This window comes from Equus caballus, chromosome 3, assembly GCF_041296265.1.
Source record: "Equus caballus isolate H_3958 breed thoroughbred chromosome 3, TB-T2T, whole genome shotgun sequence".
Lineage (NCBI taxonomy): Eukaryota > Metazoa > Chordata > Mammalia > Perissodactyla > Equidae > Equus > Equus caballus.
This window is the reverse complement of record NC_091686.1, coordinates 64005239-64029822: the sequence shown is the minus strand read 5'-3', so window position 1 is coordinate 64029822 and position 24584 is coordinate 64005239. Positions and strand designations below refer to the sequence as shown.

Here is a 24584-nt window from a genome sequence, read left to right as displayed (position 1 = left end):
GAAGACTTCCTGGAAAATAAGAAGTGGCCCATCGGAAATGCTTTTAACACATCCCTGGAAAAAGGGCTGCATCTTATTCTTAGAGAAGCACAGGTTAAAAAATTTTTACAACAATCTTCTATTTCAAAATTATCAAGTATGAAAAGAAGTTTCTTATTTTTAGAGTTTCAGTATAGAGTTGCCAAAAGAAAAGTAATTCGTTCCTTTTCATTTTGAAATGAATTGCTCAGCAAGCCAACACATGTCTCGTTATGCTCCAGAAAAGTCAGGGGCTTTCCTAAGTAAATTATCTACTGCATGTGAGATAGGAAGATGGCTTTCTCTCATTCCACCTCTTTTTTAATCTATTGCCACAATTTTCACAATATACAATTCAAACCCTGGGTTATCTGAAACGTATCACTAAGAGAAATTATGGTGAAAAGTCAGGGAGTGACCTCTTCTTTTTTATAATAACCTGAATGTAATAAAAACCACCTGTAAAATAAGCCTGCAAAAAGAGATTATCTGCAGTAGCATATGTTCAGTCCTAGAAATTAGAAATCAGTTGCAAAACACAGTGGGAGTATGTCATTATAAGAAATGACAGCTCAAAAAAGAAGGGAAGAAATGACAGCTCAGCATAGTCCTATGATGAAATAAAAATCCCTTCTGCCATCCTGGCTGGCCATAGAACATTCCTTTTGTTCGCTATGGAAAGAAGAGAAGGCCCAGCATCACATTTGGTACTCTATACAGGTGCAGCGTAAGTGTTCGTCATCATAAGCAGATCTGGCCTACAGCGTTTATGAGGTAAATTTTACAGCCTCAAGTTTATCTATCTTAAGTTATCATATCTTCAGACTATGACCTCCTGCTTATTTGTTTCCATGTTGAAGGTAACTGATAGGATGAATCCCTCACAACCAATTAAAAAATCTGCTATGCATTCATTTAACATATATTTAGTGAGTACTGACTTTGTCCTAGGCATCAGTCTGGACAGTGGGGGTTTAAGATGACTAAATCATGGCCCCTGTTTTGGAGGATGTTACATGCCATTGAAGGGGATTGGTCTGTAACTGAGGAATTGGTGCAGTAGGATAAACAGCAGCAGAGAGGCATGTTCAGAATGCTGCAGGAACATGGAGGAAGGAGAAACGGACTTTGTATGGACAAGTTCAGCAAAGCTTCACTGTTGTGGTGACAACTTAGGAGGCCTCTCAAATATAAACAAGATTACAGGGGTTGTGGAAGGAGCCAGAGGCATTGCTGACTGGGTGAATCCTGTGTGGGGCATCCAGAACCCACGGACAGGCACATGGCGTGCTTAGGGCACCTTCCTCCGTAGGCTTGCCATGCGTGAGGAGGGTAGCAGAAGGCAGGGCTGAAATCTAAGGTAGGGCTCAGTTTGCAATGGGCCTGAGGGCCATTCCTAAGTCTGTAGCCTCTATCCTGCTCATCCTTGGGCCCTTCTTCTGATTGGCAACACTAGGTGTAATATTAAAAATATTTAACTAGCAGTATGGCACACATCAGATCGGTCAGAAGGAGGGGGGACCTGAGACCCTCTCCTGTGCCAAAGCTTTTGGTTGCTGGAGTATGGTGTCTGCCAGGGTTCCCTGGGATGAAGCTGGAGTATCAGGGAGGGGCCGGGACAACAGCCATTTACCAACCACGTGGGAAGTGTTTTTACTTTTTTGACAGCCAGTGTGGCTGAGTGTCTGCACTGCCATCAGCCAGTCTCCGTAGAGAACCGAGGGGGTTGTGCTTCACTTTCTCATCTCCTCTACACCCCCTGGACAAAAATGATTTCATTCCTTAAAGATGACTTAATTACCCTCTCCTCTCCCCACTGCAGAGTAAACTCTCTAAAAAGCCAAACTGATCAATTCCACTGTTGTGATTAAAACTTGTATGGGATGAAGTCCAAGGTCCTTACCCTGGCCTGCCTGACATTCGTGATCTGGCCCCTGGTGTCCTTTTAGCCTCACTCACCATGCACTCTGACACTTACTCCACAGTGCAGTTTGCACGATGTCGCCAGTGCACTCAAGTGTTGGGTGGTTTAGATGTTTCCTTCAGCAGGCCTCAGGGAGCGTGCTCGCCCACGACCAGCTAGCCAGGCCCCACAGGCTAGCACAGCATCTTGCATGCAGTAGGTGCTTCTCTGGAACGTTGATAGATTAGGCTTGCATACCTTCTTATAAATGAGATTGGGTTTTTGTTCGTTTGTTCAGATAACAGCTTTGAATCAACTCTGAACCAGTAAGGCAGAGGCATGAACAAGGGTAGACACTTCGGATGATGACTACGGTCAGCAATTGAAGGAGAGTTGAATAAGTGATTTTGTGTGTGTTTGGGGTAGAATTTGTTACTGGAAACTTTGCATCCACATCTTTAGTTATAATGTAGTGTCAATGGCTTATCCTAATACAAACAATATTCTCATGTAACATTTATAAAATATAAATAAGGAGTTAACTATAAGTGAAGTTTGTAGAGCACCAAGCAGTGTGCTCAGCACAGAGTTAATAGAATAGAAATGGACTCAGCCCCCCTGAAGCTTGTGGTCTAGTGAGGGAACCAGATAATAAATGAGTAAACTTTCCTCCATCTCTGCTCTCCACCTGCCATCGTCATCTTTTACCTGGACCAAAGCAGCAGACTGCACACTGGTCGCCACACCAGAACAGCAGACTCCTGCATGAAAGTCTGTAAGCCACCAGAGAGAGCTTTTAAAAGTCGAAATCGGGGCTTGCATGTATCCTGCTTAAGCCCATTTATGACTTCACACTGCAATTAGGATAAAATCCTAATTTCTTTCCATGGTCTCCAAAGTCAAGTTTGATTGGGCCCCTGCCGACCCCTCTAGCCATGAATCAGGCCGCTGTGCTCTGCTGTGCCTCTCTGTGCCCCACTGTGCTCTGCTGTGGCCCTCTGTGCCCCACTGTGTTCACAGCTCCAGCCATAGGAGCAGCCTTCAGTTCCTGAACCCCTGACTCCTCCCTTCTCGAGAACTTTATTCGTGCTGTTCTCTGGCTCTCCCCATGGCTGGCCACCTCTCATCCTTTAGATCTATCTAAAGTTGGTCCCTTCCACCCCCGCCACTGTTATTCTTTATTGAAGAGTCCTTCCTAGCACTTAACACAATTCATAACTATCTCTAAATTTGTTGGTACGAAAATCTGTTTGACATTAAGACTTTCACTTGCAGTTTAGACCTGAGAGGAGAGGATTGGATCTTGAGATTTGCAAGGCAGGCATCCTTTCTTCTGATTCCAAAGGGGTACCTAATTAAATTGCTATGTATGTTTCACAAATCACTTGCAGTCAGCAAAGTCATTCTCCCTCCCAATTTTGGTCAGAATGAATACCTCTGCAAAATAGGTTGGGCTCCATTTTAAAGCAAACTTTTTGAAAATTAGCATGCATTAACAGAGGCATAGATGCAGTTAGCCATACAGAGAGTTAACCAAATCTGAATATATTCAATCATTCAGAATAGGCCTCTTTACAGACATACTAAGGTGAAGAGCAAGCATTAATAGTAATAAAAAATCAAATGCTGGAAGAAGAGGAAATTTTCAGATCTTAAAGGAAGATGTATAGTTAGAAACGGAAGGTGTAACAGAAAGGCTCCGTGAGTCCTCAAAATACATGTTTAGAGCTCATGCTACTGAGGGAAACCAGAGACTGAGGGAGACTAAAAGAGTTGTGAGATAGGACAGAGGACGAGGATGGTGAGAGAAAGAGAGAGATGGAAAGGGAGGGGAAGAGCAATAGCAATCAAGCAGTACCAGATGCTTCAAGGTCTGACCAAGGACTAGAGAACGTGACATCTTGCCCTGGCTGATGTTGATAGTGCTGGAGGTGGGAGCGGTTATCTTGTTGGCACTTTTTTGTGTGGTTACAAAAGGCGAGGTGGCACAGTGATAGAGGGCCATCTGATTTCATTAGATGGACTGTCTTTGTCCAGAAAATTTGATTCCCTTCCCTGTGATTCTCATTACTCAAAGCCCTTGATTTCCGGTTCCAATTCTCTTAGCAACAGTTTATTGAAGTTGTACTTCTGGCCAACAGAAATAGTTTTTTTTGGTGGGGTTGTGTTTTTTTTTTCCTCTTGTGATGTACATATGTGCACAGTGGTTTAGGAATGAAGGAGCCAACATCCTCCTTGTAAATTGTAAAACCTTTGAAGGGAAAATTGCATCCAGTCCTTTCTGCTGGAGGTTGTTGATGATTTTGCTGTTTGCCTGCAGCCTGCCACGAGTCCTGTGCGGCCTGTTGGGGTCCCACGGAGAAGCACTGCTTGGCCTGCAGAGACCCCTTCCAAGTGCTGAGAGAGGGTGGCTGCAAGAGCAGCTGTGGTGATGGGTTTTACAACAAGCAGGGGACCTGCAGCGGTAAGTGTGGGGGCTTCGCTTGCCAAAGAGCTTTTCCTCTTCCAGCATCCCTTGTTTTATTCAAAACATAGCACCCTAACCAACATTTCTTTTGCTCAAAAAAAACGCGAATGGCTGCTAACATCAACAGAGTTTTAGTAGTTTATGAAACATGTTTTTTTTTCACTGGTGGGATCCCCTTTAAAAACCCCGCCCCCTGACAGGGGTGCTCATTCTAGTCTCATCCTGTGAATGAAGACAGCGAGGCTCAGACTGCTTGCTCCAGACCCACAGCTGTAAGGACAGGAGTGGGGCTTCCTTTCTCCAAATCCCTAACTCTTCGTCAACACCAGACTGCCTTCCAAACATTCACGGAGACAAAGACACTCTGAGGCCAGCCGAGGGCCGACCGACCTTTGGTGCTGGTGCCGCTGACTTAAAGCTCAAGTGGTTGTTGTCTATTCTACCTTTAACAGCCACTGCATAACAGTAGGAGTTAACCCAGCTAGTGCTTCCTGTGCCAGGCGCTCTTCCAAGTGCTTTATAAACATTCACCCTTTGAGAGGCCGGGAGGTATAGAGGGGAAAGCATGACCTTGGGCAAGTTGCTTAATCTCTCTGCGTATCAGTTTGTCATTGGTAAAATGAGGAAAGCAATAGTACCCATGGTAGACAGAATAATGGCGTCTCAAAGATATCTGTGTCCTGATTGCCCGAATCTGGGAATCTGCTGCCTCAGATGGCAAAAGGGAGTTTGTAGGTATGATGAAGTGAAGGATCTTGCGATGAGGAGATTATTCTGGATTATCTGGGTGGGCCACTATAATCACAGGAGTGTTGATGTGAGTAGGAGAGTTGGAGTCAGAAAAGGAGACCTGAGACAGAAACAGAGGTCAGAGAGATGGTCAGAGCGATGCCAGGAAGGGGCCATGAGCATGCAGGCAGTCTCTAGACCCCGGAAAGAGACAAGGACACAGATCTCCCCTAGAGCTTCTAGAAGGAATGTGGTCCTGATGATGCCTTTGTTTCAGGACTTCTGACCTTTAAAGCTATAAGATAATAAATTTGTGTTGTAAGTCACTGGGTTTGTGGCAGTTTGTTACAGCAGCAAAGGGAAACTAACACGTACTGAATTTAGAAGGCTGTCCTGGGGATTGAGTTAATCTATGCAAGGCGTTTAGCACAGTGCCAGGCACAGAGGAAGTGCTATGTAAGTGCTTGGTGTTTAATCTTCACAACGGTTTCATGATGTAGTTATTATTATCATCCTCATTTTCCAGATGAAGAAACAGAGAGGTTAAGAAACTTGCTTAAGGTCACCTAGCTAGTAAGGGGCAGAGTTGGGATTCAAGCCTATGTCCTCTGGTTTTAGGTGTTAACTGCCTTTTACCTGCTCTGCTGCTTGCTGTAATGTGATGCCCTCCTTGTTCACCTCTGCCTATTTTTCCCTCTCTTCTTCTCGTTATCCCCTCTGTCGATCCTCTTCTCGCCCTTCCTCCTTGGCGTCCAGTCAGTCTTTAGATCAGCCAGCTGCCCTTATGGACATTGCCAGGCCTTGACAGTGAATGAGAGGTTTGAACTGAGTTTACTATGATGGTCATACCTATAGAAAGGCCGTGATGACTTTTTTTTTAATACCTAAGTCCATTAAATCAATAAAAATGTGCAGGCCGTAAAACTTCCTTGGGTTATTGTCCTCATTTTGTTTACCTAGCAGGGCAACAGCAAAAATTAGACGATCTTTGGGACTTGACACATCCACTCATCTTGGGAAAGGGAGATAGCCTTGGCAGCTGCTTACTTAAAGCTGTGCAGAACTCCATCAGCATCGCTGCTGTGAAAAATCTCACTTGATATGGATGAGTCACAGGTGGCTTTTACATGGATTCAGAAGAGAACAAGGAAAGAAAGGCCAGGCTGCCATTAGCCTGAGCATTTTCGTCTTTTTCTGCTAGCATCACTTTCCTGCTCACTTAAGCCAGATGTATTCTCTAAAGGTCAGCAGATGTCAAATTTGCGTTAATGCAAAGGCCTCAAGGCATTTACCCTATAAGTCCCCAAGGAGGCCGGCTACTGTTACTGATGAGGAGTCGTGACACTGACCTGCTACCAACAAAGTACTATCCAGATTGAGAAAGCAACTTTTGCTGGGAAAGCATGTATTTAAAAGGAGGGATGGTTAGTGTGGGCCTTGAGGTGGTGAGGGGTAGGAATCTACTTGGCCTCATAGGTTGAGTGAAGAAAGCCAGAGCTCCTTGTGGACTGGAATAATTAAAAAAGAAGACTACTGAATTGGTGGCTTAGGGAGCGAGTATACATCTGAAATGCTGTTGTGTACATTTGGAAACAAAGAAGCAGAAAGAAAACTTCCAGATGGGAAGATGGACCATTGCTCCGATGACCAACCAATCAACTGATCGACAAGTAATTACCGAATGCCTATCACATGCGTAGCATGATGCAAGACTTTGCGATGCCACTGGCATTGACCACCGGGCCTTTTGATAGACAAGACTAGAGTTTACACTTTCATAAAATTGTTAGAGTTCTCTAAGTTTCTATCACATGCCTTCAGAAATGTTCATATAAATATTTTCTAAAACAACAGTGAACCAAGTCACTGATTGGTATCGGAATGTTAATTAAGACGTCTGATGCTGATAGCTGACTTATTTCCAATTCATATTAGTGCTGTTCAAGATAAAGACCAGCTGGTGTTTGTTTAATAATTTATAACCAAGCAGCTCATATCCATAGAAATCTCAAAGTCAAGTGCTCAGAAAAATCCAGCATAACCTGTTACGAACGGTGGTCGGCCCTGGCTGGAAAATTTATAGCACCAGGTTTGTCTGTGGTACATGCTTTGAGTTTTACAAATATTAGGTATTATGGGTGGGGACATTCAAAGGACAAAACTTCCTCATTCTGTAGTTGTTTAAGTCCGTGTACTATTATGAAGGGCTTTTCTGACTCTGGCTAACATAATACATCAAAGCAAGTGCAGAGACTTCTGTTAGCTGTTCTCTCTCTTCCTTCCCCCTGTCCCCTCTCTCCTTTCTTCTCTCTCTCATTCCTTCCTTTTATACGCCTTTCCCTTCCTCACCTTGGCAACTACTTTAATTTTTATCTTTTTGTTTTTATGGGCTGATATAAACTGGGTATTGTCATTTTGAGTGTGTATATATGTATATATGATTTTCTGAAATGATATCATGTTATAGAGTTCATGCTGTTCTCTTCTTTTTTCACTCAACAATATGTTTTTAAGATTCACCTGTGTTGCTGCATTATCTCCCTTTGCTTCTTGCTGTTGCATAGGACTTTCTGGTCTGCATCCCCACAGCTTACCCATCCACTCTCCCGGTGACATCCTCCATCCTCACACCATCTCTAGAGAGCGCCAGTGAACAGCCTCGAACGTGTCACTTTGTGAACCTGTGTGGGAGGTTCCTGGGATGGATAACCCAGGAGCAGAATTGTTGGTTTCTTCACTCTGCCTATTCTTTATTTGACTAAGCAGTGCCCACCAGCTCACCAGCATCTGCACTCCCATGCATGAGGTTTCTCTGTTTTCCACATCCTTACCAGCATTTGGTGTTAGCAAGCTTCGGATTTTTTTCTGGCCAATAGGTATACAGGGACATTTCATTCTAATTTACATCTTTCTTATTATTAATGAGTTTGAGAATATCTTCAGCTCCTATTGGACTTTTCAGTTTCCTCTTCTATAAATTGTTTTGGCCTCACTGCCTTTTTCTTGTTGGTTTTATAGAGTTCCTTGTAGGTTGGGGATGTTAACTCTTGTCAGTCTTAAATAGGCAATGTTTTTCCATTCTGTTACTTTTTAACTTTTAAGATGGTGCTCTTTGTTGAACAGAAATCTTTAATTTATCACTTTTTACTTTAAGGTTTGGCTTTTGAATTTTTGTTTAAGAAGACCCACTCTGCTTGAGTTCAGAAAGAAATTATAACTACTTTTTTTCTTTTAATTTGGTGATTTTATTGTAACTTAAGTTGTTGATTCATCTGGAGTCCCCATATGTATATGGGTTATAGTCAAGATCCAGTTTGACTTTTCTAAACTTGGGGATCCAGTTTTCCCAACCTCATCTAGTAATTCAGACTAACCTTATTCATTGATCTCTATTGTGTATTAAATTTCTATATTCGCATATGTCTGTCTCTGTGCTATTCCAGTAGTCTACATTTCTGTTCTTGTACCACTATCACATTGTTTTATTTTGTTCATTAATTTCTATTGCTTTGCAGTATGTCTCAATATCTGATAGGGCACATTCTCCCTTTCCTTCCCCTTCATTTGCTTTCTTTTTTTTTTTTTAAAGATTTTATTTTTTTCCTTTTTCTCCCCAAAGCCCCCCGGTACATAGTTGTATATTCTTAGTTGTGGGTTCTCCTAGTTGTGGCATGTGGGACGCCGCCTCAGCGTGGCTCAATGAGCAGTGCCACGTCTGCTCGCAGTATTCAAACCGACGAAACACTGGGCCGCCTGCAGCGGAGCGCGTGAACTTAACCACTCAGCAACGGGGCCGGCCCCCCTCTTCATTTTCAAAGTTGACTTAGCAGGTCATAGACTTCAGAGTCTGTTTATTGAATTCCTAATAACATTCAACTGGAATTTTTATTAATGCTGTATTGAAGTTAGACTACTTTGGGGAGCAGTAACATCTCTCTAATCATTTCGTTTAAATTTACAAATTACATTCTGAGTATTACTGTAGATGTGCCTCAAAATGTTTTACTTGTAATGTTTTTATTGTTGGTCATTTCTTAATTTTTAAAAAAATTTCTGCAATTCTTCATTTCTGGGAAGATCTACTTAGCTTGTAGATTATTCAGTTCTGTTGAGATGTCAGTTCTGGAATTAGAAACTTCAGAAGTTTTTATGGAGCGTGGGAGGGAAGAAGGCTTTTCAGATTCATATTTGCTTCTTTGTTCCAGTTATGAGTTGGGGTGATTTTCTTCTTCTCTGATATGAAAATTATTGCCTTTCTGATTTTCTGAAGATTACCTCGCCTTCCATGCTTGCTTCTAGAAAGATGCTGAATCTTCCAGGATGCAGGATGGAACATTTGGCCCCATCTCTTGCATCTTTTTGCTCAAGTCTTGGAAATATTTTTCGGGAGGTTAGCATGGTATAGGTGAATTAAGAGAATAGGCAGAATAAATCTAATCAGTTCTCTATTCCTGAAATATTGATTCTCCCACAGTGGGAAGTAGGTTTGTTTTTAAAGAATTTTTTGTTTTTAAAGAATTTAGCCAGTGAGTGTAGAGTAGATTGTGTAATAGACTTGCCGCAGCTGCACTCGCGCTCACCTCCCTCCTCCCACTCACCTCCCTCCTCCCGCTCACCTCCCTCCTCCCGCTCACCTCCCTCCTCCCACTCTCAGAAAAGGAGGCCTTTCTCTGGTCTGGTCAGGGCTCCTCTCTCCATCTGTACTTTTGAATGTACATCCCCCTTTTCTCTTACGTAGTCCTTCAACGATTATTTAAACTCTTGTCTTTTTAAAAACCTTTCCCAGGATCTGAATTTGCCTTGAGCTTTTACAATATTGGAGAGACAAAACATCCTCTTACCCTTTTAATGATTTCCTTCTCTGTCTCCTTCCATTCACAGCTGGGAGCCTTTAAAGGAAGGGTTTATTATCATGTCCTTCACTTTGTTTCTGTCCAATGACTCCACTGAAGCGGCTGTGGCGCGGGTCACCCACATCTCAACGTCTAAGTGTAGTTAGCCCTCTTCAGACCTTATTTGTCCTCCCTGCACTGTTAATGAAACAGTTTCCTCCCTTGGCTTCTCAGCTACTACACTCCTATTTTCTCTCCTACCTTTGGATTACTTCTTCTTGGTCACCGCTGCTAGTTTTTTCTTTCTTCATTCAATGTTGGTGCTTTCTAGATCTTTGACTACTTCTGTCTTATCCTTCTTGCTTTTCCTGAAAAAACCAACTGATTTCTGATTTCAGCATTATGTGTGATGACCCCCAGGCCTCTCCCCTGAGCTCTAGAACTATAAATTCTGCCATTTACTGGACTGCACATACCCAAAACTGCCCCATCATAATCCCCCACATTTCTTCTCTTTCTTGTGTTCTGTGAGTGACATCACTCATCCCCCAAGCCAGACCCTTGGAAGCCCCACCTAAGACACTTTCTCCTATATAGCTCTCAAATCTGTCATCTCCTCCACAGCTTTGGTTCGACCCCTAATCATCTTGTTCCATTTCCATGAGGATTGCTATGGTCTTCCAACTAGGCCCCAACTCTCCTTCCTTGCCCCTCCAAACTGAAGCCAAAGTGATCTTATTATACCCAAATAGGGCCATGTTTCTATTGTGTTTAAAACTTAGCAGGGGCTCCTGCTGCTTTTCACAGGCTGAGAATCTAGACTATAGGGCCTGGAATACAGGTTTCTATAATCTGGTCCTTTCCACTTTTCCAGCTGAATGGAACTGCCATTTCCCTGGATGCCCAGGCTTTTGCCAGGCTCTGGGCCTTTACTTGCCTCACTGCTTCAGCCGGGGGTACATTCTCATCAGCCTGGCATGCTCTGACTCACATCCCCAGACAATGCTTGAGGGTCGCTGCTTTTATGAATCCTTTCTTGACCTTTCCTACCTCCTACCCCACGCACATTTTTTCATATTTATTTGTGCCTGTACAAACTGATCTAGATGATAGCTTTAATATTTCTAATACTGCAAATGTCTATCGCCCTCTGTTAGACTAATAAGCCTCTTAAAGCAGAGACCAAGATGATTTGGTTTTTTTGTCTCTATCACCTGGCACAGTACTTGACACAGAGCTTAAGCAATGTTTTTAGGGGCTAAATGAATGAATAAGTGAATGAGTAGGTCCTGGAAGATTGTGTGAAGTTCAACAATTTCAACATAATTTTTGTAGCATGACCTTGCTTAGTAGAACTCTGAGTTTCTGAATTCTCTCTCCAACTAGGGTTGCCAGATGAAATGAAGGATGAAATATTTGGGACAAACTCAAACCAAAAAATTAATCATTATTTATGTAAAATTCAAATTTAACTGGGCATCTGGCAACCCTGCTTCCAAGGCCATTTTAACTTTAAATCCCATATTAAATTGGATATGCTAATGGGTGTGGCACAGAGTATTCGTTATACTTAGTTCAATGAATAATTCTTTGGTTCTCCTTCAACTGTGGAGACACAAAGTACAGAGTCCTTTGAAATGTTGGACTCAAGGAAACAGAACTCAGCTGAGCAACCAGAAAATGAGATTGCTATGTTGATAACCAACTGTGGACATTGTAAAGAATAGACTTCTCTGCTCCTTTTGCTCACTGTTGAGCAAACTTGAGAACCTTCTCTGATGGGTTTTTCTCCCCCTTAGCTTGTGACCAAAGCTGTAAGAGTTGTGGCCCCAGTAGTCCCAGATGTCTTACCTGTACAGAGAAGACAGTGTTGCATGATGGCAAATGCCTTTCTGAATGCGCTGGTGGGTACTACGCTGATGCCACTGGCAAATGCAAAGGTAAGACGTGAGTATTCATCATCATCATCATCATCATCGTCATCATCATCACCATCATTGACTACCCTGGGTGCCATATGCTGCTTACTTGGGAATTTGTGTGTATGATGGGAAAAAGTCAACTTAAAAGGAATGGATTTTTCATTATAGAACCTATGTGTATTTGGTATGGGAGTGGGAGATATGGGTGGATGCTGGGGTACTAAGAGTGACTAAATAAAGTACTTAGATGTATCAATCGTTATTAGAGCTCATTTGGTCTTTTTGAAATGCCGAGAACAGCTTTAAGATCTGCATACAGTCTTTGTGTACTTGTAAACCGTCACTAACTTAGGTTGTAGGTATGACAGACTTATTCCTTAGATGACATTTATAAACACATATATTGGCAACTACAATAGACTACAAAAATAAAATAAAAAAGTAAATCAAAGTTGATAGCTTGTAAAGCTGAGTCTATGCCTATTGAAAATTTGGTTTTATGTGCTATTTGTATATTGTTTCTTTCAGTCTTATAACCTAAACTATGAAACCTTCCCATTTGAGACTTTATAAGTTTCTACTTATATATGCTTGACTTGTGCCGTTCCTTACAGGCGACTCTAGGAACTTATTGCTGCCTGGGGCACCTTGATTGCCCCTCCTCTCCGAAACATACACACACATCTGCACTTTTACCTAGTGTCTGTTAGTGGCAGGATATTCAGACCTGTCCCACAGCCTCTTCTTGTCAACCTTCCCTTTGTCTGCCAACCTCTTTACTTACCCAGTGTTCATCCCTTTTCCTCAGCATCCTGCCCCAAAGTGTCTATCCTATCTCCATACTCCCCTCTCCCAGCTCCTGACCATTATCCCCCAGAGCCTTCTTCCAGTATCTCATTCTTGCCCCTTAGGACAGGCCATGGTACCATCTGTCTCTTCGAGTCAGAGATGTCCCATTGTTACCACCTGGGGTCAAAGCACATTTTATATATATATAGTGGTCAGATTCTTTAATGCAGTTCTTAGAGTCCTAGAATGTCCCAGCTAGAAGTACCTTAAACAATCATTTAGTCCAACCTCTCACTGTGCATGCCAAGGAAGCTTGGTCTGGAGAGACCAGGCTAAGGGCATAGATAAGGTAGTGGACAGTCAGTCAGAATTCAGTGCTCCTAACACTCGGAGCCCTGAGCTTTCCACACTTCCCTGTTCAGGTAGTATGTGTTTTAGGTTCAGACATACGTAGGGCTGAATCCAAGCCCTGCTACTGTTTAGCTCTGTGATCTTGGGTAAATTTTTCAACTTCCCAAGACCTCAGTTTCCTCATCTGTAAAATGTGGTTAATAATGCCTACCTCATAATGTTGCTGTGAAGATTAAAAGTAGCCGTGTGTATAAAATACTAACACAAACACTAAATAAAGGGTAGAACATGGATAAAAGATGAGTAAAAGGGAATGCGGGCACTTTTGGCAATACGAGCACCTCCTAACTCATCTTGTCCCTTGGTTTGGTGTGACAGCTGAAGGGGGCTTGAGAGTGATAGAGGAGAGGGCCTCCTAGCGCATAAGGCGCTCAGCCAAGTCGTGGGCTCCTTAGTCACCTCGATCCCGTCGTGTTCCTCTCTCACTCTCTTCCTCAGTTTGTCATAACTCATGTGCCAGCTGCTCCGGCCCCACGGCCTCTCACTGTACAGCCTGCAGCCACCACCGGGCTCTGCGCCAAGGCCACTGTGTGCGCGACTGTGGAAAGGGCTTCTACGCTGACCACGGGGTCTGCAAAGGTATTGGTGGTGTCCTCGTCATTGCTAAGAGGCTTGCCCATCACAAGGACGTGGATTTAAATTACTTTTCAGGGCAACTTTTCCTCTAGTGTATCTTATATGGCTATGCATACTTTATATATATTTTTTCATGACCAAGAGATAATCTGAAAATTAGCTTTGAATATTTGTGAAGACACCCAAAAGTTCATGATTTTTCTGACCATCCTTCAGAGGAATGTCATTTCCTTTACCATGCATTAAAGTAAAACCAGACACTTATTTCCTCCTTTATCTGTTCTCCTAGCATTGCTAATATTTTTATTAGTCTTCGTTTTGCTTTTTCCTGAAGGACTTCTTTCTGTTAATGATACTGCTGAGCAAACTGAGAGTTCCTTGCAATGCCTCTGGGCTGAGTAAAATGAAAAATCTGAAATGGCTGTTTGCCAAAAACGCTTTGAGCTCGTCAGGAGGTGTGGTATCATTGGAGCCTTTTGAAACTAGAACATTGGGAGCAAACACTTTAATTAAGTGAAATTAATTTACATTTATTTATACATAGGGCACCTTGGAGAAGAGTTGGAGAATAGTTACAAGAAAAATGTATTTAAAACAGGGCAGCTGCAATAAATATTCTGAAAAAAAATTTAGAAAATCTTTTAAAGAATAGGAAAGTTAATTATATCAAAATGTGGGCATGAGGTAGTGTGAGTAATCTGTTTGACTCTGACTTTTACCAGTAGCCGGGAAAACAAGAAACTGTGATGGATTGTCAGATTCTTGCCGCTGCTCAAAAGGGACCTCTTCCTTGTCTAGGAAAGCAGCCTTTTCTCATATAAATTCTAAGAGGAATTTGTTGCCTGGACCCCTAGGTAGTGGGTGATGGATGACATAATGGACAATAACACAATGACCATTTTTGCAAAAAATACAGTTATGGCCTTTATATGAATGCTTCTTAAAATCTTCAATAAAACCTGAGGACATAATGTGAAATCACCATTCAGTGAATGTGTATCTCTGGAGAACCAAGCCAATATTGTCCAGTTTGCTGTATTTTTTTTTTTTTCATGATCTAGCCTGGCAGCCCTTATAGGACCTGAGAGATATGACTAGTTAACATCACCCTCATTTTGCCTCTCACAAATATTATTATTATTACCTTTTGCTTTGTATAGAACACTAGAAAAACAATTTTCTGAAAAGATGTATCTGGTAAACTTTTCTAAGTGGTTTTGACTTAATTAGAGACTCCCCTTGGTTGCAGCATATATATGATCCTTGGATTGTTTTCTGCATTTTGTTCCTATTGGCAGCCTGTTATTCATCTTGCCTGACTTGTGTGGGTCCAGAGCCCTCTCACTGTACCCAGTGTAAGAAGCCAGAAGAAGGACTGCAAGTCAAGCAGGTGCCTGGGGCAAACCTCACCTCTGGCGAGTGTCTATCCCAGTGTAGAGCCCAGTTTTACTTGGAGAACACTGGGCTGTGTGAAGGTGAGTAAGCCTGATTTGAGGAAACATTAGGTAGCTTCTGGGCTTACCTCTTGAGAGATGCTGTGAAGTGGGACCAAGGCCAGAAGACCTTGATTTTCACATAAGAATGGTTCCAGGATGCCTGTGGATGGAGCGGAAGACTGACATGCAAAAGAGCATCCCCCACTGATGTCCTCCTTCCCTTTGTGAATAATAGATACTCTTAAAGAGCTAGTTCCGTTTACTCCACTGTCTCCAAAGTTACACTCTCAGAAGTTCCAGACAGGGATTCTTTCAGAGACAGTATGAGTAGCTAAGAAAGACCCAGAACCTGTTGGAGAATTCCGTTTATTATTTCTTCTAATTTGCTACTCTGAATATAAATTGGTCCCTTTAGGGCAAAATCTGGTCTTCTGTCAAAATTTAGAAGTGATTCCTGCCATTGCCTTGGCATATCATCTACAGAGGATTGATGCCATCCCGAATAATTTGACTCACTAGCCGGGTCATCTATGAGTGGTTGAGGAGATGAAGGGGAGATATATACAGTTTCTTGGGAGTAGGGGAGGCTCCTCTCTGCATCTGCAAGAATCTGCCTTGCTTTTGGATGAATTATTTGACTTTCAAGCTACTTAAAAACAAATTTCATTGCTTGTTTTTTCATTGTAAACATATAAAATTTCATTAAAGGAAATTTTGAATGTAGAAAAAGTAGAAAGATAATCCACCCATCGTCTATCTCCTAAACCCAATTGCTTTTATCATTTTGCAATAATATATCTGAGTCTTTTTTCCTATGCATAGCCTTGAGTTTTTATTTTTGCAATATAACTGTAAGCATGCTGTGGATTCAATTTTGTTTCCTACAAGCCCTCTTATTAGAATGGCTTCAATTTTACATTGTAACATACCCTCACATGGAAATGCTGGATTTCAAGGTTAGGTTAAAAGATCTTTGACACAGTGAGTCATACGGCATAGTAGGAAGGATGCAGAATTGGAATACAGAGACCCCAGGCCACACTTAAGCTCTCTGAGCCTTTGCATTCACAGCATTAGAATAGGGATAGTTATCTTTCACACAGGCTTTCTGCCATGCTCAAAGGAAGTTAGGAGTGTGAAACTGCTTGGTAAATTGGAAAGCCCCCGTGCTCTATTGGCATAAATCTCTGTCCGTATAGTCAGGTGTTCAGGAACGTTATAGGGGTAACCCCCTGCTCCCTGGGATGCACCAGGCTCAGGGGGTTTACATGGTGCCTAGAAATTGGAGGAAAGGTCTCTACTCTCCAGACATCCTGGTTTCCCCCATATGTGCATTGCCCAAACTCTCTCTAGTCCCTTAAACTCTCATGTCTGTGTTTCCACAACCACTTATGGAATATGGGAATCTTTGTTTCTAAGAACCCCAGTGCCTTCCCAAGGCACATACCATGCAGCCTTCCCCTCTGGTCCCGGGAGAAATCAAGCAGAAATCTTCCCAGGCTACTCAGAGTAGCTAGCATCTTCCTAAAATTTTGAGCACTATATTAAAAATGAAAAATAGGGAATTTGGAGAGAGATCAGAAAGGAGAAATAAAAATTGATTAACATTTTTAAAGTTAAGTTGTAAATAAAAACTAGAGTGACCAGAGTTATTCAGCTAGAAAATAACATTACAGTTTATTTGGTCCACATCGTGAATCAGACACTTAGAAGTGCCTTACTTGTTTTTCCACTTAGTCCTGATAGTAACCTTATGGGGTCAGTGGGACAACTCTTTTAGAGGAGAATAAACTGAGGCTTGAGGAAGTTAAGGCTGGAACTAGCTCAAAGGCATGTAGGCAGCACAGTGTAGAGTCCAATGGGAACCTAAGTCAGCCTGACTCCAGTATCCCTGCTCTAAACCAGGATGCTGCTGTATTGTGGTCGCTGAAGGGACAAAAGCACAGCATACTAATGCTGTGGATTGGGGCGTCTTAAATTTAAGAAAGCGTCCTTGACAAAGGGGAGTTTTGTGGGAAATCCTTTATACAGACACCTTTTAAAAAGGATTAAAATCTAATCCCTCTGGAATGGTTTAATTTGTGGTCCCATGTGAGAGGACTAGGTTGACCTCCTGAGTCTCCTGGAGCCCCATGGTTTTATGCTAGTTAACATAATATTATTAAGTATCATACATATAGCTGTCTACTCACATTTATTACCAAATCCCTGTGCAATCTCAGCTAGGCAGATTGTTGTACTCTATTTATAAGTGATGAGAGTGTGGCAGAAAGAGGTTAATTGAGTTGCCCAAGATTCCATTGGGAAACTGAGTACAACCACCAATTGTTTCCAACCTACCTGTGTATTAAGTGTGTTGATTGATGTATTTCCTGTCACTCATCCCGTATCTCTGGAAACCTTTCTACCTTCCCACAAGCTGTTCCATTTTTGATTCTGCCCAAGCATTGTCTATGAAATCAGGCCTGGGAGCCCTATGAGATTGCACTGGGCTCTCCTGCTCACACATTCCCAGACATACCTTTACCTTTTTCAGAACGTTTGAGAAGGTTGGAGTTTGTGTGTATGTGTGTGTGTGTGCCATTGAGAGTTTATTTTACGGCACTTTTGATCTCAAGTGCTTTTCCATAAAGAAGAGAATAACAACTGTTTTTTGGAGCTCTCCTTCCTCCTTTCTCTGAGACTGCAGCACAGAGTGATTAGAATATTACTGCAGCTAATGAAAGTGAGAGGCAGACACAGTACAGGAAGAAGCAGTTTTCTTAGAGTCTGCATTGGTGTCAGAAGTTGTCGTAAAAGTTTCTACTCAGAGCTACAAGAAAACCCGGGAATTATCTAATGTGAGGTGAAGGAAAAATACTCAAGCTAACTTGACTAAAATCTAAGTCTGAGTAAAGGACAAAAAAGCAAAATTAGCAAACACTGCCCAAAGAGAGCATTGCTTATAGTAGGACAGTCTGTGTTTATTCATTCCTTCTAGAAATGTGTATTGAGTGTCACCAGGGTGCCAGGCATTGTCTAGGCACTGGGGTACATGTGAAAGAGTGAGGTGAAATTCCTGCTCCTGTGGAATTTATATTCTAGTGAGAGAAACGGGTAATAAATAAATAAATGAGTAACAGCAGCAGCAGCAGCTCTCATGGCATGCACTTGGCTGGTGGGCTTTGCTGTGAATCCACAGCGGGGTGATGGGGGAGAAGGAGGGGTGGGCCAAGGTGGGCTTCAAAAGAGTGCTCTGGAAGGGTGGGGACGGCCACCCGCATGTGTTTGTCCTGTGCCTTTGACTTGTTCTCAAAAATGAGCTTGGATTGGGGCTGGCCCCGTGGCTGAGTGGTTAAGTTCGCGTGCTCCGCTGCAGGCGGCCCAGTGTTTCGTTGGTTTGAATCCTGGGCGCGGACATGGCACTGCTCATCAAACCACGCTGAGGCAGCGTCCCACATGCCACAACTAGAAGGACCCACAAAGAAGAATATACAACTATGTACCGGGGGGCTTTGGGGAGAAAAAGGAAAAAAAAATAAAATCTTTAAAAAAAAAAAAAATGAGCTTGGATACTTCAGACGATGGAGCTTTGACACTATGCTTCTTTTTCACATGGTCTCTGTTTCCAAAGTGTGGCTAGAGTTGCTGGTACAAAAGGATGGGTTACTAATTGTAGGGTAATTTGGAGTCATCTTCAATAGAAGACCAAAATTGCACATGTTTATTAAATATTAACATTTAGGATTAGCTAAAAGAAGGATTTTAACAGCTTTATCTAGAGTTGATCTCACCCGGTTAATGGATTGTTCACTAGCATTGACAGATTCAAGTTTCTTAAAAAAAAAAAGAAGACAGCAAAACCCAAGAAACACTCATCAGTCCCCTTGCCCAAAGAAAACAAAACAAATTACAAAGTAATAAAAACCCAAGCCCTCCAAAATAGCGTCAAAAAACCATCCCTTACCTTTTCATTCGTCTTCCTCCGCTAGTTTTCCGTGCCCCTGTGAGTTCCAGATTAGGTCCCCAGGGTAGAGCTGGGTAGGGGCCACTGTGCTGCACCACTCAGGGGCACCATTCTCAAGGTGATGTCTGACTGGTGCCTCCTGGGGTATGTGTGACTGTACAGCTCTGTGTACATGGCAGCCCAGGGTGGATGGACAGGGCGAAGGACCTGGAGCTCTTGTCACTAGGAGACCTCTCCTTTCTCCTGCTGATGTTCAGAGGATCAGTTCAGATTGCTTAATTCAGCCTCAGATTCTCCTTCCACTCCTGGTTGGGGATTTTTTTTTTTTTTCTTTTAAAAGATTCAACTATTTTGAAGACTTAGCTTTTAGTTGAGGTCTCACTAGAGCAGAGCGTCTCATGGGAATCTCCTGGGAATCTTGTTAAGATGTGGATTCAGATTTAGTAGGTCTGGGGTGGGGTCTGAGTTTCTGCGTTTCTAACATGTTCCCAGGTGAGGCTGGTGCTCCTGGTCCACGGACCACAGTTTGAGTGAGCAAAGCCTCTACTTAAAGAAGAATAAGCATATCACTTTATCACTGCGGTACATCTTCCTAATTAGAGCAGTTTTTTAAAAGAGATCCTAACTTTTATTTCTTTGTGTGCATTATGCATATTACAGAAACTTTAAAAAATACAGATAGGAAAAAAATGAAAACAAAATAATCTATTACTGGGCTATCCAGACTTAGCAAATAAAAATACAGGATTAGGAGAGAAAAATATTCAGCAAATAAAAAACGAATTTTTTAGTATATCTCAAATATTGCGTGAGATATTCTAAAATGTTATTCATTGTTTATCTGAAATTCAAATTTAACTAAGATGGTCTTTATCTTTAAATCCTATTTATAACCCTTCTTTCTTGAAATAACCTGTTTTGATTTTTTGGCATAGATTCTTAACAGTTATTTATACATATGCACATATATATTATCATTTTATAGTTTATAAATTCCTTAAAAGCAAAAATTTTATTGGAGATCCTATCTATTTACATTTACTCCCATTTTATAGATGAATAAAGTGAGGCTTAGAAGGAACCAACTAAAGAATAATTTAGCACTGGGGCATTCTGGGCTCTAATATAGGACACAGTTGCTCAGGAAATATTTCCTTCTTTCTAAGTCCTGATCTCTTGTTCTTCATTTCACACTAAAGTTTTACAATTTAGTTTCAGGCCAGGTCATCTCAATAAATGTGCAGCTCAGTCACTATGTCACCAGTTTAGCAGTGGTGGCCAGGACGCGATATGAACAATGCTCAAGATTATTACATTAGCCACGTAATTGCCCTGATTCCATGGCAAATTAATAATGAATTCTTTAAATTCCCACATAGTTCAGCAAGAGGGTTCAAGGTGATATAATTTTGAGGAAATTACAAGTTTTATTTTAAAAATGAACTCTCTTCTAGTGAAGTGAATTTTACTTACACATCTTCTAATGTATTATGTCAGTAGAAACCCTGTGCTTTAAAATATAATGCAGAGGTAATAAACATCCCAGTGGTCCCCATTCCTGCATCAGCAGCCTTTTCATTATACTTAGAATAATCATGGAGCTTAGGTCAGATAAACATCAGGGAACTTTAAGCAACTAAATTTTTCCAGGCCTTTTTTTTCAGTCTTAAAGATCGCATTGCCTCCTTAGGCTGGGTCTTACTGCACAGGGCAAAATTACACAAAATCAATACAGGTTTGGTATCAATTTTTAAAATTTTTTCCAGATTTGTTGAGATATAATTGACATATAACATTGTATTAGTGTAAGGTGTGCAATGTAATGATTTGATATGTGTATATATTGTAAAATGATTACCACGGAAAATTTAGTTAACATCCATCCCTTCACGTAATTACAATTTTTTCCTTGTGATGAAAACTTTTAAGATCTGCTCTCTTAGCAACTTTCAAATATGCAATACGGTATTGTCAACTATAGTCACCAAGCTGTAGATTACATTCCTAGGACTTATTTATCTCATCACTGGAAGCTTGTACCTTTTGACCACCTTCACCCATTTTGCCCATCTCCCATGCCTGCCTCTAGCAGCCACCAGTCTATTCTCTGAACCTTATCATTCATCTGGCTCTAGTTGTTGTTTGTCTCTCAAACCTTGTGATTATCCAAGCCACCTTCTTTGTTCTTAGTGGCTCCGCTAGTTGAGAGTGTGCCAACACCTGTCTGTGTCCCAAAGAGGAGGATCTTAGTCAACGCCTAGATGCAGGCTGATTGGAAGCTGGACCCTCAGGCAGCAGCTCTTGAAGTGTGCAAGTAGATCTGGTATGTTCTTGGGAGGAAGTGAGCTCAGGAGCCTATGTCACCATCTTGGATCAAATGCCTTTCTTAACATAAGAAATTCACCAGTTATTTTGGTCAATTAATTAGCTTGCTTTAGGTGAATGGGAAGAAATAAGGTATATTGTGAGTATTTTGGTGTATTTAGTTGTTGCTAAAGTTCACCAAAGGCTATAAGGCAAAGAGTTTTAATTAAAGAAATAAATGGGCAGAAGGCCTGCTCAGCTTAAGAGTATGTTGCTATTTATGAAGCTGGAATTCCCTTGCATTAATTGAATAAAATACATGGCATCTATATTAAGGAACACTCTTTAATGTAGTCCCTAGAATGCTGACACAAGCTATACAAATGCATGCCTTCTGCTAATGTTCAATCTTCCTCACTTTCTCCTTCTTGCTTTTAGAGCATGGGCATGCTAGGCTTTGGGGGTAGAAAGATGAAAAACCTGTAGACTATGCCTTGAGAAAAAAAGCATGATCAAGTCAGGAAGACTGACATCTGAACAAGTTATTAAAAGAACATGAGACCTGCTGGAAGGGCAGTAGGCACAAGGTAGAGAAAGTGTGCAAACAAAGGAGACCGACTCTGTCTCGGGGAGAGGGTCTGAGGGAAGATTTCCAGAGAGAAAGCTTTACATCGTGAGGCTGTTGAAGGATTAGCGGGAGTTCAGCAGAGAAGAAGGTGGGAAAGGGCGTTTTCTAAGGCCAAGGAAACAGCAAGTGCAAAGGCATGACGTATTTGGAGAAGTACAATGTATTTTGAGTTCCTGCACCTGCTAAGAGAGCAGATCACCATGTGATAGTGGACACATGGGGGTGCGTCATGTCCTGAAGTGCTTTATGTGCTGTGCTGAGGAGTTTCGAGTTAACACTATTGGTATTGGATGACCATTAAAAGATTTTAAGTAGGGGAATAATTTGGTCAATTTGCATTGTATAAAGATCTATCTGGTGGTTGTGTGGCAGGTAAATGGGGAGAAAAAGAGTGGCACTGGTTAGGAAGCAGCCGCACTAACCACATCATGAATAACGTCAAAGGTCTGGACTAAGGGGCCATGAGGATGGTTCAGGTAGGATAGATTTGGCAGAGATTTAAGAAGTAGAGATCAATATGTCTTGGCTGTGTTGTGTTGATGGAAAAGTAGAAGTCTAGGGTTTTCACAATGAGTGATTTGGTGAATAGTAGGGCTACCAAGTGAGACAGGGAATACAAAAGAAAGACTAGATAGGGAGTAGGATGTGGGGTTGGGAGTGGATAATGAGTACAGTTTTGGACAGAAGGAATGTGATGTCATACTTTACATTGAGTAGATATGGGCCAAGCTTGGAAGTGGATGTTGGATAGTATTTTGTAAATGAGGAGTATGAGATCTGACAAAACACCAAGTAGAGATATCCCCTAAGCAGTTAGATTTATATGATTGGAGTTTAGGGTAAACGTCAGAGCTGTACACATAAATTTGGGACTCACCAGCATGGAGGTCATCATTAGACCTATGGGCAAGTTTGCCCACGAGTGGGATGAGAAAGGGCCAAGGGTGCAATTTGGGGAAGCTCCAATATGCTTGATGTAAACAGAGAAAGGCTGAGAAGAAATGATCAAAGAGATAGGAGAACTAGAGGGCGCTGTTGTCAGTGTCTCCATCCACCTATTCACCCACCCGTTCAGTCAGCAAAAATTCACTTCTTCAGAATGTATGCCACGCAGGAGCAGGGACTATGATAGATATTGTAGGAATCACAGAGATGGAAAAGATGTGATTTTTACTCTTGAAGGGTTCCTATTCTAGTGTGCGTTGGGGTAGGGTGGGGGGATAGGTTAAATCATGTTCATTAAAAAAAAAGAAAAACGAAGAAGGAAAAGAAGGGTGAGGGAAAGGGGGAGATTGATTTCATTTGACTTCACTCATTTCAGTTTTCATCTTTTATCACAGCATTCCTACTGTATATCTTAGAGGATTTTTATATTTGCATCATAATTCAAGGAAAGCCTACCTCAAAAATTGTTTTTGACATAAAAGGATGTTTTATATGATATCAAAGTAGGAATGCTGGGCCACTTTATATATCATTAAGAAGAAAAGAAAAGTGGTAGTGTTAGTTGTCTGAAATTTAACGAAAGGCTAGAATGAACAAAAATTGATATGTTTTCGTTGTTTTAGGTAAAATTTTATTGGAATCAGGTTGACTGGACTTTACAATCATCTAAGGACACTTTTAGTGCTGAAGCCGCTCAGTTATGCTTCTTCAGAAATATTCTTAGCTATCAACTGGAAAGCCTCTCTCTAAAAATGTAGTATTATGTGGAGAAATTATTCATAGAACTTCTTTCAAATCTCTTCCATGTGTGCCCTGTAATGGAATTAGTCTTCCTTGAAGGATCTTAGACTTCAAACCAGAACTCCTGCTATGAAATCAGTTTCCATAGAATGATAGAGCCTCATAAAAGTCACTGAAATAGTGTAGACCTTTCCAAAACCAGCCCAGAATTGAAGTTTCATAAGGTTGTTTTAAAGATGCAGGTGCAAATGCCTGTACTTACAAAAATAGAGCATTATAGAGAAAAAGACACTTTGAGAGGATGGTCACCCAGCATATCCTTCTCCCTCTGTGCCGCACAGCAACTAACCAGCTCATTATCTACTTGGTTCTTAAACATTTCCAGTGAAGGCAGTTCTGAAGTCTGCCCTGGTGATGCCCAGCGAGGCTTATTTCTGAAATCTAGTGAGTGGCAAAAGGACTTTCTCCTGGAATTCTTGGCACATCAACCCTTCAACTTGTTTGTCCTCTTTGCTTTCCTGTTTTATATAATTCAATAATAACCTTTATTCACATTTAACCAGGTTATCACATTGACTTGGTGACCAAATGGAATGAAATAAAATATGTTGTGTACTCATAAAGCATTAATTTATCTTTCCCCAGTTTTCAATTACACAATGATATGCTTTGATTTCCTATTTATTAGGAAGATATAACAGGAAGAGCTAGGGATTTTTGCAGTCTTGTAAAGTCTAGTATGAACATATTGGTATTATTGTAGGTGTATTTAAGTATGTAGAAAATATCATGTTGCTTAAAGTTGCTTCTCCAGATCATCCTGGGAAGCTTTGTGTTGACAACATGATTTAGCTGTATTTTGAAATATTGCCGCCTGACTTTCCATTACATGCTGTTTCATTTTGTGTTAAACAATGGGCTAATGTGTACCCTCCTT

At 41.5% G+C, this 24584-nt stretch overlaps 1 protein-coding gene and 1 long non-coding RNA gene across 12 annotated transcripts in view; one reads left to right on the top strand and one right to left on the bottom strand.

Annotated features, from left to right (window-relative positions):
• Positions 1-15385, bottom strand: part of LOC106783009 (uncharacterized) — a 38855-nt gene extending 23470 nt beyond the window's left edge. For 6 of the 7 annotated variants that reach the window (XR_011437077.1, XR_011437080.1, XR_011437078.1 and 3 more), the window contains exons 1-3: positions 15170-15385; positions 11801-11874; positions 10211-10317 (exon numbers count right to left, since the gene is read on the bottom strand). This is a non-coding gene — a long non-coding RNA (uncharacterized lncRNA). Of the gene's footprint in view, positions 1-9949; positions 10007-10210; positions 10318-11800; positions 11875-15169 lie in introns of those variants that run through there. The other variant, XR_002806984.2, reaches the window with a different exon arrangement.
• FRAS1 (Fraser extracellular matrix complex subunit 1) overlaps positions 1-24584 on the top strand; it is a 419338-nt gene that overhangs the window by 203431 nt on the left and 191323 nt on the right. For all 5 annotated transcript variants that reach the window (XR_011437076.1, XM_023637884.2, XM_023637883.2 and 2 more), the window contains exons 15-18: positions 4242-4385; positions 11749-11889; positions 13510-13650; positions 14946-15122. Coding sequence is in view for 4 of the 5 variants with exons in the window: in XM_023637884.2 (XP_023493652.2) it covers positions 4242-4385; positions 11749-11889; positions 13510-13650; positions 14946-15122 (603 nt within the window). In the remaining variant the exon portion in view is untranslated. The remainder of the gene's footprint in view (positions 1-4241; positions 4386-11748; positions 11890-13509; positions 13651-14945; positions 15123-24584) is intronic.